The 17,118-nt window shown below is 45.5% G+C and overlaps 1 protein-coding gene across 9 annotated transcripts in view; it reads right to left on the minus strand.

Annotated features, from left to right (window-relative positions):
* Positions 1 to 17,118, minus strand: part of BEND7 (BEN domain containing 7) — an 85,864-nt gene that overhangs the window by 14,565 nt on the left and 54,181 nt on the right. For all 9 annotated transcript variants that reach the window (XM_060397370.1, XM_060397372.1, XM_042230559.2 and 6 more), the window contains one exon: positions 202 to 321. In XM_060397370.1, the coding sequence (XP_060253353.1) occupies positions 202 to 321 (120 nt within the window). The remainder of the gene's footprint in view (positions 1 to 201; positions 322 to 17,118) is intronic.

Genomic DNA, 17,118 nt, shown 5'->3' on the forward strand with positions numbered 1-17,118 from the left:
TTTTCACTGTTTAATCTTAGGATGAATTTCAAAATCATTTGAATAAGATTTTAAAATACAAAACCAAGGCAAATTATATAAAGCTTCTCCTTCAAAAGACAAAAGACAATGAAGTATCTGAGAGTAAAGAACTGTATTTTGCAACATCTAAGAATTCAGTTGAGGGCTTCTGCAATTAATCTTCTTGCAGCTTATTCATACCTGAGCCTCTTTTTAACCTTCTTCTCGCCAGTTTGATTTGATCCTGCAGAATCTGAACCCAGTCTCTTGGGCCAGGAAGTTTATCCACGTGATTAGCAGTGCAATATTTTTCTGTGAAGACTGAAAGAAAATGTGAAATATTGTTAAACATTTGAAAAAAGAGAATGCATATTTGAAATAGGAACATAACCCCAAGAAGGGGGGTGGGGAAGAGTATATTTCTAAAAGATGTCACTTCTGCAGTGGCTATCGTCCAAATCCATATGACATTCTTTTGGTGAAGATGGAGCTTGGCGGGGCCCATCCTGCACACCATATCCTGTGCTTCTACTGAAACTGCTTTTTCTGATTGCTCCATGTCCATGTGTATGTGTCTTATGGACAGAGAAAATGCTTCCTAGGGGGTACCTTGGCCCCATGACAGAATTCTGCAAGTGTATTAATGTATTTCACTTTTCTGTTAACTCAAAATCAAATGGAGGGGACTTCCCTGGCGGTTCAGTGGTTAAGACTTCCAATGCAGGAAGTGCGGGTTCAATCCCTGGTCAGGGAGCTAAGACCCCACACGCCTCGAGACCAAAAAACCCAAACACAAAACAGAAGCAATATTGTAACAGCTTCAATAAAGACTTTAGAAACGGCCCACACCAAAAAAATATCTTAAAAAAAAATCAAATGGAAAATTACACAGAGAGATGATGTTCTCATGGTGATTCCCGCTAACTGGATCAGCGCTCAGTGGAGCAATGCAGTTGGGTCATAGTGAAAGCCCCAATCCTACTTTGAGTCAACTTCTTGCATCCTGAGCTAGCAGCTCCTAGAGAAGAGCTCCCTAAAAGCACAAAGGAAGCTCTGGGAGTTGTGTGCCAGGACACAAGGGAGCAGGACAATTATCTGAGCGAAGCCGCACAGTGTGCGGCGGTGCCGGGGCTGGCACTTCTGCTTCGCGCTGCGTTCCCGAGCACTGTTCAGCCTGCTCCCCTCAAGGCCAAGGCCTGCCACGCGGTCACGGCACACTGCCTCTTCGGTGTTTAAAATAGTGATGGTTTTAATGTTTCAAAGGTTTCTTTTAAAAAGAAAAGGACAGAGGAAAATGTCAGATTCAACTAACTGTAAACAATTTCTATTGAATAAAAAATAAAATTTTCATTTGAATGGGCAGAGCTAGTGGCACTAAATCCACCACCACAGGAAGAGCTCGTCCCAAATAAAAGTGTAACTTTAAGCCTCCATGGATAAATGGACAAAGCAGACTTAGCAAAAACAATATGGAAGACATTCAAGTAACATGTAAGCCTCTAAGCTGCAAAACACACTTTATACCTACTAAATTAGATAAGCGATTAAGATAACACTAATATTGATAAAATTGTGTCGACCTGGCACATGCAAGTTTGACTGTTGGCATAAACTGGCAAAACCCTTTTGGGAAATAAGATGGCTGTGTATGACAAGGGATATAAAACTGTTATTCCTCTGGATTGGTAATCCTATGTTGATAAATTTATCCTAAGTAAACAGTAATGTGAAAGAAGGGGAGAAAGTCATAAACAGTCTAGAATCCGTGGGGGATGGGTTTCAGGACCCCCATGGGTACCAAAATCCATGGATGCTTAAGTCCCATAGGTACAATGTGTATTATAGGCATACCTTCCCATATACTTTAAATCATCTCAGGGATGATTTAGATTACCTAATACAATGCAAATACTATGTAAATAGATGCCTGCACTTGGCAAGTTTGTTTTGTTTGGAACTTTCTGGAATTTTTTCCCAAATATTTCGATTGGCAGCTGGTTGAAACTGCAGGTGCAAAATCCGTGGATGCGGGAGCAGGGTAGGGTTGGAGGGAGTGTACAAACATCAACAATCCAGTTGTGCAGGAAGAGATGCAGGGTGGCCTGGGGCGGGTAGCTATGTGTCGGGGTTGGGCGGGGGAGCACGGATGCCTTTGAGGAATGTGCATAGTCATAGAGTCAGGGTGGCGCTAGTGAAGACAGAAAGGACGATGGAACAGATGGGGAACTGGCATTTCTGGAGACTCACACGACTTGTAAATCCAGGAGGAGGGATTGTGAGGGGATGGGCCAGACGCATTAGGCACGGTTTGGGACACACTGAGTTTGGGGCATCTGTGGAGCCCCCACGGGGGATGGCTGGCAGTTGTTTCAACACAGATGCCTGTAGTTCAGGGAAGGGGTCTCTGCCGAAGACGTAGACTTCAGGGGCACAAATGTGTGTGGTTGTTAAAATGACAAGAGAAAACACAGTGGGCAGGGAGGTTTCAACAGAGTGCTGGGCAAGCACAGAACAGCTGGAACCCCTGGGGTCTGAGGGAGGCTAAGGCACAGAGTCCAGGAAGCAGCTGGGAAGCATGGTCTGGTGCAGGTGGGAGTGTGTGAATACACTAAAGGGGAGAGACCCACAGTCCCCAGTGCAGAAGAGCCAGGAAGGTGTGGAGAGGGTCCCTGGCAGCCAGCAGGGACGTGGGGAGGGTGACCAGAGATAGCACTCTCCAAACACCAGGTTTGTGGGAGTAGGGAAGAAGAGGAGGAGGAAGGCTGGGGTGGGGGAAGGCAGGCAGCACTGTTGGAGGGGGTAGGATCCAGAGAGAAGGAAGGAACAATCAGAGGGACCATACACCAGAGGAACTGGGGGTTGGGATTCTGGAGAGAGAGGGGTGACCCTCAACCAGAATCAGGAGGAAAACTTCCTCCTCTGAACCCAGAGAAGGGGAAGACAGGGATGGACTTAGAAGTGGCGAGAGGTGGTCATCACTGCCCCTGATGCCTCACTGAACCTGGAGAGTGCGGGAACATCTGGAATTGTAAGGCAGTGAGGATGCAGGGTGCTGAGCAGGAGGGCCGCATGCTTGTGGCGGCAACTGCAGGGCAGGCGTTTTCTCCAGGGCACCTAGCAATTCCTTGTCCAGAGTGGAGATAGCGATGGGAGGGCTGGTCTAGGGTTAGGCATTTGCTGGCTGGCTTTGGCAAAGGTACAGGATATAAAGGACAGCACTGGAGATGTTGGTGAAGATGCCCACTCCCCTCCCCGGAATGAATTACTGCTTCCTTCAGCCGTTTTCCTTTCCACCCAAATCTAGGAAGCAAGTGAAGCCAGAAAATGGTTCAGACATAGGACGATCTAAGAGACCAGGGAATGGAAATCTCAGTGGGGTTGGCAAGGAAGTGCCAGGGAGAAAGGGCAGCAGGATATGCGGTTAGTGGTGTAGGGCTGAAGCAGAGGCTGAGAGCCAGTGCGGACGAGGTCGGGACACTCTAGCTCTAGGAAGTCACGTGGATGGTGAGGTTTTCCCAGATGCCAGCAGGACCTGGGGGAGAGAGGACGATGTGGAGTGGTGCTGATGGAAAGGCTGTATCCTAACTCCCAACTGAGAGGAGGAGGAGGCAGAATTAAGGTCCAGGGAAAACATGGACAGGCTGCCCACCACAGGGCACATGGGCCATGCAAGTAAGCAGCCTCCACCCGGGAGAGAGGCAGAGGGGACAACATCCTGGGGGTGGGGCTGCCTGTGAGTCTCCTCTACCAGATTGTAGACAACTGCAGGGGCCTGTGTCTTGTCTCCCTAAAAGCACCTACTGCAGTGCCCCCAACTAAGAGCCCCATAAACATCTGAAGAATAAACAAACGTACTTTCTGCTTTTGTTTCTGATGGAAGTAAATACAACAGCTCAGACATTTACGCCAATTGGAGGAGCAAGGCCTATCTGAATTAATAGAAAGTCTTAATGGCATATATTTAAAGTAACAGGTTTTATTATAGTCAAATACCCACAGTGACATTTCTTATTGTGACACTTCTTAATCAGAGTTGCAGGAAGGTTCTTGAAATTCTGTTTGAATGACTATAAAAAAGTACCTGTATTTGGCACCCTATTAGTTTATAAGAAAATTGTACCACAAAATGATTGAGTGTACCATCTTACAGGTAAACTTCTCCCTCCTTCCTCATAATATTATTTATGTAATTAATTTCCATAGCAACCCCTCTCTTCCTAGACTGGGAAATGCATGCATCCAAATTAGCCCAGATTAGGAAGTAAAGATTTGAAATAAACCAAATAGATTTGGATTATGCTGACATCGAAGTGATTCTTAGCAGATGCACGTTCAGGAGTAGAGGGAAGGTCCCCTAACATGTGGGTGGCATCCAAGGGGATCTTTCTAATCTCATCCTGAGCTCAAGAATTCTGCTGCATGTTCAAAAGGCAACAATTGCTGGCTATTTTTTTCTCCTTTCAGCAAAAGCTTATCTGCTTTCAATCACAAGAGACCAGGGAACTCTCTGCCTCCTGGGTCTGCATCTGAGACCTTTGAAGGCAAAGTATTAGGAAAAAAATACATCTATAAACAATTATTTCCACTGAACATATTACTGACATTCTCGTTTCTGGCTTACATTCAAACTTAAAAGAAACTTTTAACTAGAATCTACCTACAGAGGACGAAATCGTATTCCTTGTGACATGGGTAGATGAGGCCTGAGAAAGGGGCCAAAGGTTTGTGGTTGGATTGATCTGAAAACATCCCATATGCTATGTGGATAGGTACTGGGTAAGCAGGACATATTTTTGCTATCTGAATCCATAGCTAAAGGTCAAGCTATTACCCTGCTAACAGTTTCATTAGGAGTAATGATGTGAAAAGAGGTATTGCAGTAATGCGTTGGGCTTCCTACTATGTTAATAGTGGGCCATTAAGAATCAGAGGAGAACAATTTGCGTTTATCCTTAGAATGCGATAGGTCCTGGAAGAAATTTCCCTTCTCTCCTAGTTTAATATATTAAGAGGAAGCGAGGGATGATTTTACACAAGTCCAAATCATCTGAACAAGTGGATTAAGGCCAACCATTAAACTGAATACAACTGTGGAAGCATCCACTCTGCTTGACATCATCTGAGCTCCCAAGGCACAAAGATGCGTGAAGTTGCCAGGGAAATGACAACAGTTCAGTTTCATCTGTAGACAAATAAGGACTTTTCTCAGATGCCTGCATGCATTCAAACCCTGCCCTTTAATTGGGCATCAATAATCAATAAGCTAGTGGTGGCTGAGTGGATCCTTCCCTGGGAACCTGGCATCTGATGTCATCATCAGTGAACACAGTGGTGTGGCGTGTGTCTGGATGTGGCAGGAGAACAGGTCGGATCAGCCATGTTCCCCAAACAGCTGTCTGTTCAGTGATGGTTTCTAGAGCAGTGGTCCCCAACCTTCTTGGCACCAGGGACTGGTTTCTTGGAAGACAATTTTTCCATGGACCCGGCGGGGGGTGGGGGGACGGCTTTGGGATGATTCAAGTACTTTACATTTGGGGGCATGTTCTTTCTATTATTACATCAGCTCAGATCATCAGGCATTAGATCCCAGAGGTTGGGGACCCTTGTTCTAGAAGGCTCTCCACGTGGGGTTTTCTGGCTCTCTGCTCTGGGAAAAGCAGGGCACTGTACAGATGTTGAAAGCAAGCCCCTGCATCACACAGACAATGTAAGAAGCAGGGGAAGGCTTGAATAACTCAAGGCAGCCCTGAGAGCCTACTTCTGATTGGCAGACTTGGTATAAACTTCTTATGAGAAAAACGAGCAGAAATCAAGGTTTATATCAAACAGAACTGAAAGTGGAGTCTTCCTTAGATCTGCCAAACACTTGGACCTTGTGAGGGGCTGGGGACTAAGGGTGAGAAAGACAACTGTCCACAGCAGGGTCCTGGGGATGTGCAAGTGGGGAGGAAGCTTGGGACCAACCCCAGAGGAGAGGTGGAGAAGCCGACTAGGTTTCCCTGCAGGCTGCTTGCACCTACATCCACCCACCCAAGTGAGTATAAGACAGCCAGCACCCCAGCCCACAATCAACGATTCCCTCTTTCCTTTGCCTCTTTCCAAGCTATGATTTGAAACTCCCTATGTGCTGAGCACAGTCTATCTCATTTAAGCTTGGCAGGAGCCTGGTGGCACAGGTATTGTGATCCTATTTCTTTTGTGATGACAAGCTGAAAGCTCAGGCAGGTTAAATAAGTGGTGCAAGGTGGCACAGCTAATAGGGATTATTTTCCATATAAGTTATTTAATTTTTAAGGCAGTCATGAAATTAAAAGACACTTGTTCCTTGGAAGAAAAGCTGTGACAAACCTAGACAACGTATTAAAAAGGAGAGACATCTCTTTGCTGACAAAGGTCCATCTAGTCAAAGCTATGGTTTTTCCAGTAGTCATGTTTGAATGTGAGAGTTGGACCATAAAGAAGGCTGAGCACCGAAGAACTGACGCTTTCAAACTGTGGAGCTGGAGAAGACTCTTGAGAGTCTCTTGGACAGCAAGGAGATCAAACCAGTCAATCCTAAAGGAAAACAATCCTGAATAGTCATTGGAAGGACTGATGCTAAAGCTGAAGCTCCAGTACTTTGGCCATCTGATGTGAAGAGCCAACTCATTGGAAAAGATCCTAATGCTTGGAAAGATTGAGGGCAGGAGGAGAAGGGGGTGATAGAGGATGACATGGTTGGATGGTACCACTGAATCAATGGACATGAGTTTCAGCAAGCTCTGGGAAATAGTGAAGGACAGGGAAGCCTGGTGTGCTGCAGTCCATAGGGTTGCAAAGAGTTGGACACGACTTAGCGATTGAACAACAATGAGAACACAGATTCTGGAAAAGAACAATGGTTGAATTGTCTGTCCATAGAACAAATCTATAGCTGACTGAGGTAACGCTTATGTATGACAGCTGTGAACGCTGGTGGTACTTTACCCACACGACACAGAAGGATGGCAGCCATTGGGTGGGAGACCCCTCCCCAGGTCTGTGGGATCATGCCTCCCCCTCCAGAGCAAGGGGCCCCAGGTGCCCTTGGTAAGGGACACAGCCTCAGGCAGCTTGGGTGTATAGCAAGGATGAATAAGACATAAGCACAACAAAGATGGAAAGACAATGCCACATTGTGTTTCCGCATTCAAAGAATGGCCTAAGGCTGCACCTGAGGCAGAAGAAACAGAAGGTGGGGGGGAAGAACAGGAAGGGGGAGGGGGGGGAAAGCGGACAGGACCTGTGGGATGGTAAGAATTACAGCAATGCCAGACTGATGGAGACTGAGTGGCACTGGCTCAGAGGCAGATAGAAGACCAAAGGTAGACATGGAAAAGGGGCGATTCGTCTATCACAGAGCTGGATTACAATTCACATTAAAAGAAAAAAAAAGGATGGTGTTAAACAACTGACGACCCACAGGAAAAAAAGGCATTCAATCCCTCCCTCAAATTTTATAGCAAAGGTAAATTCCAGATGGATAAAAGACTTGAATATGAAAGAGAAAACTTGAAAACTTTGTTGGGGGGGGGGGAAGAATATCATTACATAATCAGGGCAAGGAGGACTTCTTAAAAAGGGCACAAGAAATGCACTAGGCATAAAGTAATCCATCTGACTGCTAATTCTAAACTCTGGTATGATAAAGGTCAGAAGTTTCTACAAGCTGGAAAATAAGAAAAAAATATTTTTAACACCTGAAAACAGAGTAAAGAATTCATGTAAGTCAATATGGAACCAGCAACCTGATGCGAAACACAGGAAAAGAATGGATGTTCACAGGCAAATAACCAAATAGTAATAAATATGAAATGATGCTCAACCTCATTACTTATCAGGGAACCCACCCCTGAGGTGCTACTTGAGACCCATCAGACTGACAAAAGTCAAATCTGTTAACACCAGATGTCAGTGAAAATAAGGAAAAATGGGATTTTGGATCCATTGCTGGCGGATGTCTAAACGATACTGTTGGCATTACAGAGCTGTTGGACAAATCTTCATGGTGATGACAACACTTCTACCCTGAGACTTGGTTCCACTGCCTGCTGCACATCGCCTTCCACAGAGAATAAGAGCAAGGAGGACCAACATAACTGTCTCTTAACAGAAGACGGGAAAGAAAGTGCTTTATTTATACAGGGGTGAGCAGTTAAAAGGAATAAACTAGATTTATAATGGACTGATATGGATCAACTTGAGAAAAAAGGACACAAACTTGCAAAAAAAGTACCACATGAGGCCATGTATGTACACTCACAGATTTGCAAAATAGTAAATGTGATGAATGGATACATGAGCAGTAAAGATGGAAAAACACGTAGAACAGGGAAGATTCACACCAACTTCATGATACTCTGGAACAGGAGGGAGAAAGAGCAAGAGAGTCTGGTGGAGGAAGACTGTGATTCTTAAAAAATTAAGGAGCAAGGCTGGGGTATGAAGTAAGTCTAACATCTGTTTTTGATCTTGGTGGTAAGACGGAGAGAAAAGGAATCTTGGAAAATATCTCCAACACACTCAAGATGAAGAGCAATGTATTATTTCCACTTTTGACCTCAAGACTACTTACTGCTAATTCGGACAAATGCTGTTTGTAGATCAGTCTATGAACATATCAGACAACGTCTCCTAGGATGAGGTCGTGGATCTACCAGTGCTGATGGGTCTCAAGATCATGCCTTACACACACTTTTTCTTGGAATGAGCATCAGCAGCTTTCTGTAAAAGAGAGCCAGCAGGGACTTCTCTGGTGGTTCAGTGATTAAGACTTTGAGCTTCCACCACAGGGGACATGAGTTCGAGCCCTGGTCGGGGAACTAAGATCCTGCACGCTATGCAGCAAGGCCAAAATATAAATAAAAGAGACCCAAGAGAAGTCTGGGTGATTTGCCTGCTAGAAATAACAGGTGAAGGTGAGAATCCATCATCCTGCAGGTCTCAGCTGAAGTGTGACCTTCTCAGGAAGGGCCTCCCTGAGTTGGTTAACCAGTGGTTTTTAAATCATACCATCTAGTGATCGTCTGGACTATCAACTCAACAAGCGCAGAGATCGCAGCTCTCTTGTTTGTGGCTGGCACATGACAGGCAGTGTAAGTGCGTGGTTGGTGGAAGAATGCATCAGAGAAACTCTTTTTCTCAGGTCTGTGACTCAACTCAAAAAAACTGAAGGAAGAATTCTTCAGTAAATAGTCATCAATCTTGAAAGACACTGAGTCCTGGAGTTCATTTTGGGTTTGATTTAACAAGACTGAGCTTAAGTGTATCAACAAATACACCTAAATATGAAGTCTTCAGATTAGAAAGAAAGTTAAGGTCAAGCAGTCATGCAAACAATAATGTGTTTACTGATGAGATCAGAATATCATACTGAACTGCATACGGAGGAGCCTGCAGGGCAGTCAGCTGGCCCAGCAGAGTCATAGCTGACCTCAACGACCATGGAATACTTTGTCCTTGGTGCTGAGCCTTCCACAGGGCATGAACTTCTAGGTGGTTGTTGTAATGAAGAAGACTTTGGATAGCCATTTAATTATGAGAATTTGGACAAATTTACTGAAGGTGGCGTGAGTGGTAAAGAACCCACCTGCCGAGAGACATGGGTTTGATCCCTGGGTCAGGAAGATCCCCTGGAGGAGGAAATGACAACTCACTCCAGTATTCTTGCCTGGAGAATGCCATGGCCAAAGGGGCCTGATGGGCCACAGTCCATGGGGTGGCAGAGTTGGACACGGCTGAAGCGACTTAGCAGCACTGAACCACAGAATTTCTGAACTGGAAGCAGGTGAAAAATTAGCCAAGTCACACTTTTTTTTTCCCCCCCAGGAGAGGGTAGCATCTCAAGACCTTACGTGGCAGTCGGGAGTAAGTCTACATCCCACGATGCCCCTTTCATTGTCCCCAAACTGGTGGGACTTGGAGGTTGAACAGTCTTGGGGAAATCACAGCAATTCTCAAAGTATCAGAGGCCAGAGAAGAGTCAAGAGGAAAAGAACTAGATCCCTTGTCTCTTTTTCTAAATTTGGTTTTGGCTACAGTGGTGTGTGTCTAAGAGGAAGTGCCTCTAGTGGTGTCTTATATTAAACAAATTTTATTTTAATTTACGTTTATCTAAGGAAGCTCTCAAGGAGCCCTCGTGAAATACAGGAGATGCCAGAGACGTGGTTTCCATCCCTGGGTCAGGAAGATCCCCTGGAGGAGGAAATGGTAACCCACTCAACCCATGGACAGAGGAGCCTGGTGGGCTACAGTCCTTGGGGTCCTAACAGTTGGACATGACTGAGCGTGAGCACACACACACACACAGGAGGAACCCCTCAGTAGGGCTCATCTGTAACACAACTAGTGAGAAGTGTAACACTTTCCTCTGGCTTGTGGTGCAGCACGTGGAAACGTTCACTTCCTGTGCTGGGTGTGTTTCAAGGGGATGAATTATACCTGCTAAATACTAAGGTCTGGTTAATAACAAACTTTGACCTAATGGTGTTTCACTATGTACCCCCTTTTTTGGCAAAGAGAAAATTTTCAAGATCATAGATGAAATTCTGCTTGGAAGGCATCCTGGAAATAATGTGACTCCTTTACTTCATAGATCAGGAACTGAGAGCCTCGGGTAAAACTAAATTTAAAAGCTCAGGAATCATCAGCTCAAATAGTTGGGCAGCGGCGTAAATCACGCATCCGTTGAGTGGCTAAGCATTGCTTGCCAGGACGCTTCTCTGTGTATCTGTTCTTTATAGAAACAAATGAGGGGAAAGTGCTGAGTTTTCTTTCCTCTTGGTTTTTAAAGCTAGGATTCTCGGCTTGTGAACTTTTGAAGTCAGTCCTGAGCACACCTGCTAGCCAGTTAATAGTCATAGGACCAGAATGAGTGATAACATATTTGGGAAGCTCAGGGACCACTCTGTCCCTCACCACCACCTAAATTCAGAGATGGCTGAGATGGGAAGGACAAGAATGACGAGCTGTGCGAGCAGTAGGGGTGCTGAGGTCTCGCCCATGGGGATCAGGCCAGCAGAGCAATACACTCACCCCATCCCTGCCTCCATCCGCCCATGGCTGATGTTGTTAGGGAGCATGGCAGTGAAGATGCTGGGCATTAGGACAGGGCTGATGCCTCGGAGCTGGGGTTCTATTTCCTCTTCTTTCTTAACGGTGAACAACTCCCTTCTAATTGAGATCGGCTTAAGGAAATTTGGGAGTTATGTTGAAACTGACAAGAGGAAGTTCTCAATCTTTCAGTACTTTCTTTTTGAGCCACTGAGGTGCTGTGATGATGGATGCTAGGGATGGATAACTATGCCGACATTATCAAGAAGCCTTGAGATGGTAAAGACCGGAAATGGCATAGTTAGCTTGCTTTGGAATTCAATTTGGGAGTTTATTTAAAATCAAAATCCCATGAGGAAATTATTACACTTTACCTTTTGGAGATGATTACTTTCTGGTATGAATGAAAGTGGGAAAAACTACACTTCCTATATTGCATACTGTGGTGGCTGCTCTTTGACATATAATGATAATTCATGCTTTCAGAGCCTTCACAGAATACAAATTAGGCTTTACAGTCAGGATTGCTTTGATGGTTTTGACTGACAAGATTTATACCATCCTCAACTGCTCTATACCACCTGATTTGTCTGTTACTGTTGTTTCTTCTATCTTTAAACTTACAATTCTGCCTTCTCTAATTTCAGTGGCTCTCTTCCAACTGGTCATGGAGAAGTTGTGTGCTTACCCTGGTTTCCTGTCCTGTGGGGTAGAGTTGTTTTGATTTTTAAGACACCAGCTTTTTCAGTGAGGATGAATTGACTGCCTAATTCCCTCCATCCATCTTTCCTTCCTTCCTGCATTTATTGATCATTAACTGCATTTCACATACCAAGGAGCACGCAAAGCAAATATCCCCCATGTAAGATCTGCCCTCTAGGCGTTCACAGTCTTGGAAAGATAAGATGCCCAAGCACAAGTAGGATGACCAAAGATCCTGATTTTCACTGGAGAGTTCAAAATGCCTGTTTTCCCAGTGAAGCAATTAACAGCACCATTTTCACTCTCAAAGGGTTCCAGTTTGGGCAATAAATGATAGAGCCATCCTCCACCTAAACTATGAGTAGCAAAGCTAAGGGTGAGGATGTACTGCGAAGCTGGATAAAGGTAACGTGTGCTGTAAGAGTTTAGAGAAAGGAAAAATCGATGGAGGCTCAGGCACCAGGAGAGTCTCACCATCACGGTAATGAGACCTGGGCTGGACCAAGAATGGGCAGGATTTGTCTACAAAGAGAGAAGAGCACTGTAGCCTGGGGAACACAGAGAGACTCAAAGTCCAAGACAAGCAAGTGATGCTTAAGGAACAGTGTCAGTGCTGGGCTGGTTCACCACGTAGGAGCCTGGGGGAAATGTGGTCAAGCTCCGGGGAGTCTGGGGAAAGGCCAGAGATTGCACTTGATTTACCAGGCAAAGAGGAGGTAGGAAAAATGCCATGGCTCTTATCTTACAAGTGGCTGTTAGTATACTGTTAGTACAACCTAGATGAAAAAGTGAGGGGTAGGAAGTATATTTAAAAAGTGTTCTGCAGAGCTTCAGGGTCAAAGTGATAGACAGCTGGACTAGGATGGTGTCAGAGAAGCTGAGACCAGTGAACGGGAGAGAAAGGACAGAAAGCACTGATAGGACTGGGTCGTGATCAGACCCAGTGATCAGTGGCAGAGAAGAAGAAAATGGCATTCATGATGTCTGAGCTTTCAAACTTGAAAAGCAGAATGCTGATGCTGCTGTCAATAATGATGTGTCTGGTGGTCCAGTGGTTAAGACTCTGTGCTTCTACTGCAGGGATTGTGGGTTTGATGCCTGGTCGGGGAACTAAGATCCTGCATGCCAAGTAGAACAGCCCCCCCGCCCCCCCCCAAAAAAAAACAAATTCCTGCCAGGGAATGTTAGTGTAAGAAGGCCCAAGCCACCTTTCAAGTGATGCACGCTTGGGTAAGAAGGACCAGCCCTGACTCTAGGAAGAGGCCAGGACAGGTCCCCACATCTTCTAGTGGTTAGGTTGGATGGCCTGCATGTCTTGGTTCCTGCTGTCACCTGTCTCCTTAGCACCTGGCTTCCATTCATATTTCTAATTAAGATTTTCTCCTACTTAGTTGTAGGTGGCTAAGCTGCTTCCATGTGGGACGGGTGGTGATGGAGAGGTGTGGGGACTCCTGTACGTAACATAAGGCCTGCTGGATGGGCTCTGTGATCAAAAGCAAAGGGTTGCCAAGGGGACGATATGGTTCTGAGAAATACCAGGAGCTGATGATGGAGAAGCATCACAATCAAACCAAGTGCCAGAAGGAAGAAAGAAGATCCTGGAAACACAGTCAGTGTAACAGACTTGACTATAGGGAGAGTCGGTGTGAAAACCCGACTAATTCCAAGAGGCAGTCTCTCTCTCTTCTAAGACAGCTGCAGCCAGGCTTGCTGTTATACGGAGATGTCTTCCAGGCACCCACAATCCATGACAGCTTTCAGTTCAATTTTAAATAAAGGCCTGTGGATTTTGAGGCATTTTCTTAATGGAAACTGACATGTATCCTAGGTTTTTTGTGAGCTGACCACCAGTCCCTGGTACCACAGTGACAGCAAATATCCCACGATCACTGCATAGACATCTGTGGGGCAGCTGTCCAAGCGAATGTCAGTTCTCAAGTCTCAGAAGTCTGCTGAGTCTCTTGTAGGAGACAGTCAGCAACTGTTCATGGAAATGAATTAAAATAATTGCCAGATCACTAGCACCAATGATAGGTCCAGGAGAAAAGTAACGAGGAATGTAATTTGACTAGTTTGGGACTTATTATCCAATTCCGCTTCCTGGCAATGGGAAGGAAAACAGAGACGAGGCATTACCTGAAGATGCTGATGAGCATTTCAGATTAGCCGCGCAATTCAGGGATTTAAAGAATAGTGAGGTGGGCTAAGCAGAAAATACTGCTTCTTCTGTCCAGAACTGTGGCTAGGCCACATCATACTGTGCCGTGGCTAGAGATTAGAAAGGTACCTCTCCCTTAGGACATGCGACTAGCATCTGCCGGAAAAGTGTCATAAGAAATAAACAAATCGACAACGTCCACCCCAGGAAGGGTGCCTGTAACGTCACAAAACGCACAGTGATGTTGTGGTGGCCCTGCCTGTGTGATAGAAACAGGAGGCTGTTTACTTCAGCCCTGGCTGTGGTGTTGAAAGGCTGGCTGGGTGAGAATTCAGTACCCAGGACTTAGAACTGAGTCCCTGTGAGTTAATCTAGGGCAGGCTCCCATCTGTGATGAAATGGGGTGGAGACAACATCAACAAAAGCCACAACATCCTTCTCAACAGTCTCCATGTGTCCCTTTGCTCCTTATGCAGATCGACTTGTCACTTTGAGGAAGGGGAGGAGGTTCCTTTTCTGAGCTTACAGATGATCAGTGACAAATGAGGGACAATCTGGCTACTCCCTATGGCCCCAATCCCATGTTTTCTGGTTCATTAAGTCCGGGATGGGGCTGAGGCAGCTTTAAGAAGCACCTTTAAGAAGCACAGCCCCAGTGACTTCCCGGGCAGTTCAGTGGTTAAGACTGAATGCAGGGGGTGCAGGTTTGATCCCTCCCACTTAGCTGGGGAGCGAAGATTCTACATGCCTCCAGGCCAAAAAACCAAAACATAAAAAACAGAAGCAATATGGTAGCAAATTCAATAAAGACTTAATACTTAAAAAAAATAAAAAGCACAGCCCAGGTGGAAAACCCCTGAGCGTAAACTATGTTTATGTCCATGGCAATTGGCGTTTATATTCATGAAGTTAAACACTCGAAGGTAAACAGCTTGGCGAGGACTCAAGGCCCTATGCTTAGAACAGACTTTAAACTGTTCGGAGGCGAAAGGCTCCAATGTCTTACTGTGTTGAAGCTTCATTAATCTTACTCGGTAAGTTAACCTTTTCCATTCTCTTTGCATCTAGGACACTGCTCATCCTTCAAGGTTGAGTTCCAACGTCACCTGTTCCGTGGGCCTTTCTCTGAACCGGGATTTGCAATCACTCCATCAGTAACGGGCACCTGACGTTCATCCTGTCCTGTCTTGGAGATGGTGCTAGGTTCGGCTCACCGTTTACAGCTCTGTGGCTCTGCGGGACTGCACACCCTGAAGGTCAGGGCACCTTTTCCCAGCTCTCAATGGGTCGGTAATAAGCCTGAGTGTTGTTACCAGAAATGTCTTGCCTGCTGATGATTTCTAAGTTTGTGAGGTCAATGAAAACACTGCAAATGTTTGGGTGTTCTTGTGACTTAACTGGAATCAGAAAAGCGGCCAAGACCACGTCTTCTGTGTGACACTGTTTGGTGTGGAAGTTGGTGGCAAAGTGCTCCAGATATGCCAGTGAGGAGGAGTCTGGGCAAATGCTTGCCAGGAACAGAGATGACTTTCTGTGCAGTGACAGTAGAGCCTCCCAGCATCTACACATGTGTTTACTGATCCACACACTAGTCTCCAGCTGAGTCTGGCTATGCCCTTTTTCCATTTTGGGAAACGAGGCAGTTCATCCCTGGAGCCACTGAGGGTGTGTCTGAAACCAGTACCCTTGTGTCAGACGACAGGAAAAAATCAGGCTAAGCCCAAGACAGTCTGTGGACATAGGTTATCTTGTCATTTGCTCCAGGAGAGACGCAGGGCAGGCTTCAGAAAAGAAGCACTCTTAGCAAGAGGGGGATGGACATGTGCAGGAGGGCCAGGCAGCCCAGACAGACAGTGTCTCATTGGAACCAGTCATTACAACCTGAGCTGCGATGGTGCTGCTCTGCCAAGTGTGTGTGTGTTAGTAACTCAGATGTGTCCAACTCTCTGCAACCCCATGGATTATAGCCCGCCAGGCTCCTCCGTCCACTGGATTTTCCAGGCAAGAATACTGGAATGGGTTGCCATTTTCTTCTTCAAGGGATCTTTCCAACACAGGGATGGAACCCGGGTCTCCTACATTGCAAGCAGACGCTTTTCCGTCCGAGTCATCAGGGAAGCCCTGCCAAGGGGGTGGTCTGGAAATAGCCGCCATCAGTCATCGGCAGCTGCTTGTTCAAAATCCCGATTCCTGGACTACCCTATACCTACACTGAATCAATCTCCAGGAGGGGACCCAGAAATCTGAATTTTTAACCAATACCTGCGGTAATTCTGATGCACCTTGAAATATGAGACCAGCTATGGCAGAGGTTGAACATAGAGGGTTCCAGGTGCAGAATGATCAAGGTTCAACATCACCCACGTGTTGCTGGGCCTCCATAAAAAGAGGAAGAATGCCAATAACAGCAACTAGGTAGTGGTCACAGACAAGTTATGAAGGTGATGTCATTAAACAATCTCTTAGAGTTTGTCGTCATATAGTATGCAATCCTGTCCTGTTCTAAGCTGATCTGATATGTAAACTGATGAACAGATAAATTCACAAATGGTTCAGTTCAGTTCAGTCACTCAGTCATGTCTGACTCTTTGCAACCCCATGGACTGCAGCATGCCAGGCTTCCCTGTCCACAATGGTGAGTCATCTTCTAAAAGGATTCTTTTTTAAAGTAATTTACTTTTTAATTGAAGGATAAATTATGTTTATCCTTTACAGAATTATGTTGGTTTCTGCCAAACATTAACATGGACACTTCCAGTATATAGAACCACAAGAACCACAGAGAAAGAGCATGCCAGTTGCACTGTGACTTCCAATGTTGTAACATGGAAACTAAAAGGATTCTTGAATGAAAGCATTCACTGATTGGCTCCAGTGGGCAAACACTTCACCTAGAACTGAATTTACATACAGTGCTGGAGTCGCTCATGCAGGGGGACTTGCATGCTCCCTCTCTGTGGTTCTATGTTCTGAAAGTGTCTCTTTCCCTAGGGAAAGGATCATGCTTCTATTTCCCTCCCTGCTGTCAATGGGACTGATTCTCACTGTCTTCAAAGAAAGACCTGCCCTTGAAACTAGGAAATAAACTGAAGGAGAGCTAAGCTTATCTAGAAATTTGTTCTGAATACCACACAACTGACCAGTCATTTCAAATCATTAGCATGGCCACCTTCCCAGTGGAATTTATA

The sequence above is a fragment of the Ovis aries genome, chromosome 13 (genome assembly GCF_016772045.2).
Source record: "Ovis aries strain OAR_USU_Benz2616 breed Rambouillet chromosome 13, ARS-UI_Ramb_v3.0, whole genome shotgun sequence".
NCBI lineage: Eukaryota > Metazoa > Chordata > Mammalia > Artiodactyla > Bovidae > Ovis > Ovis aries.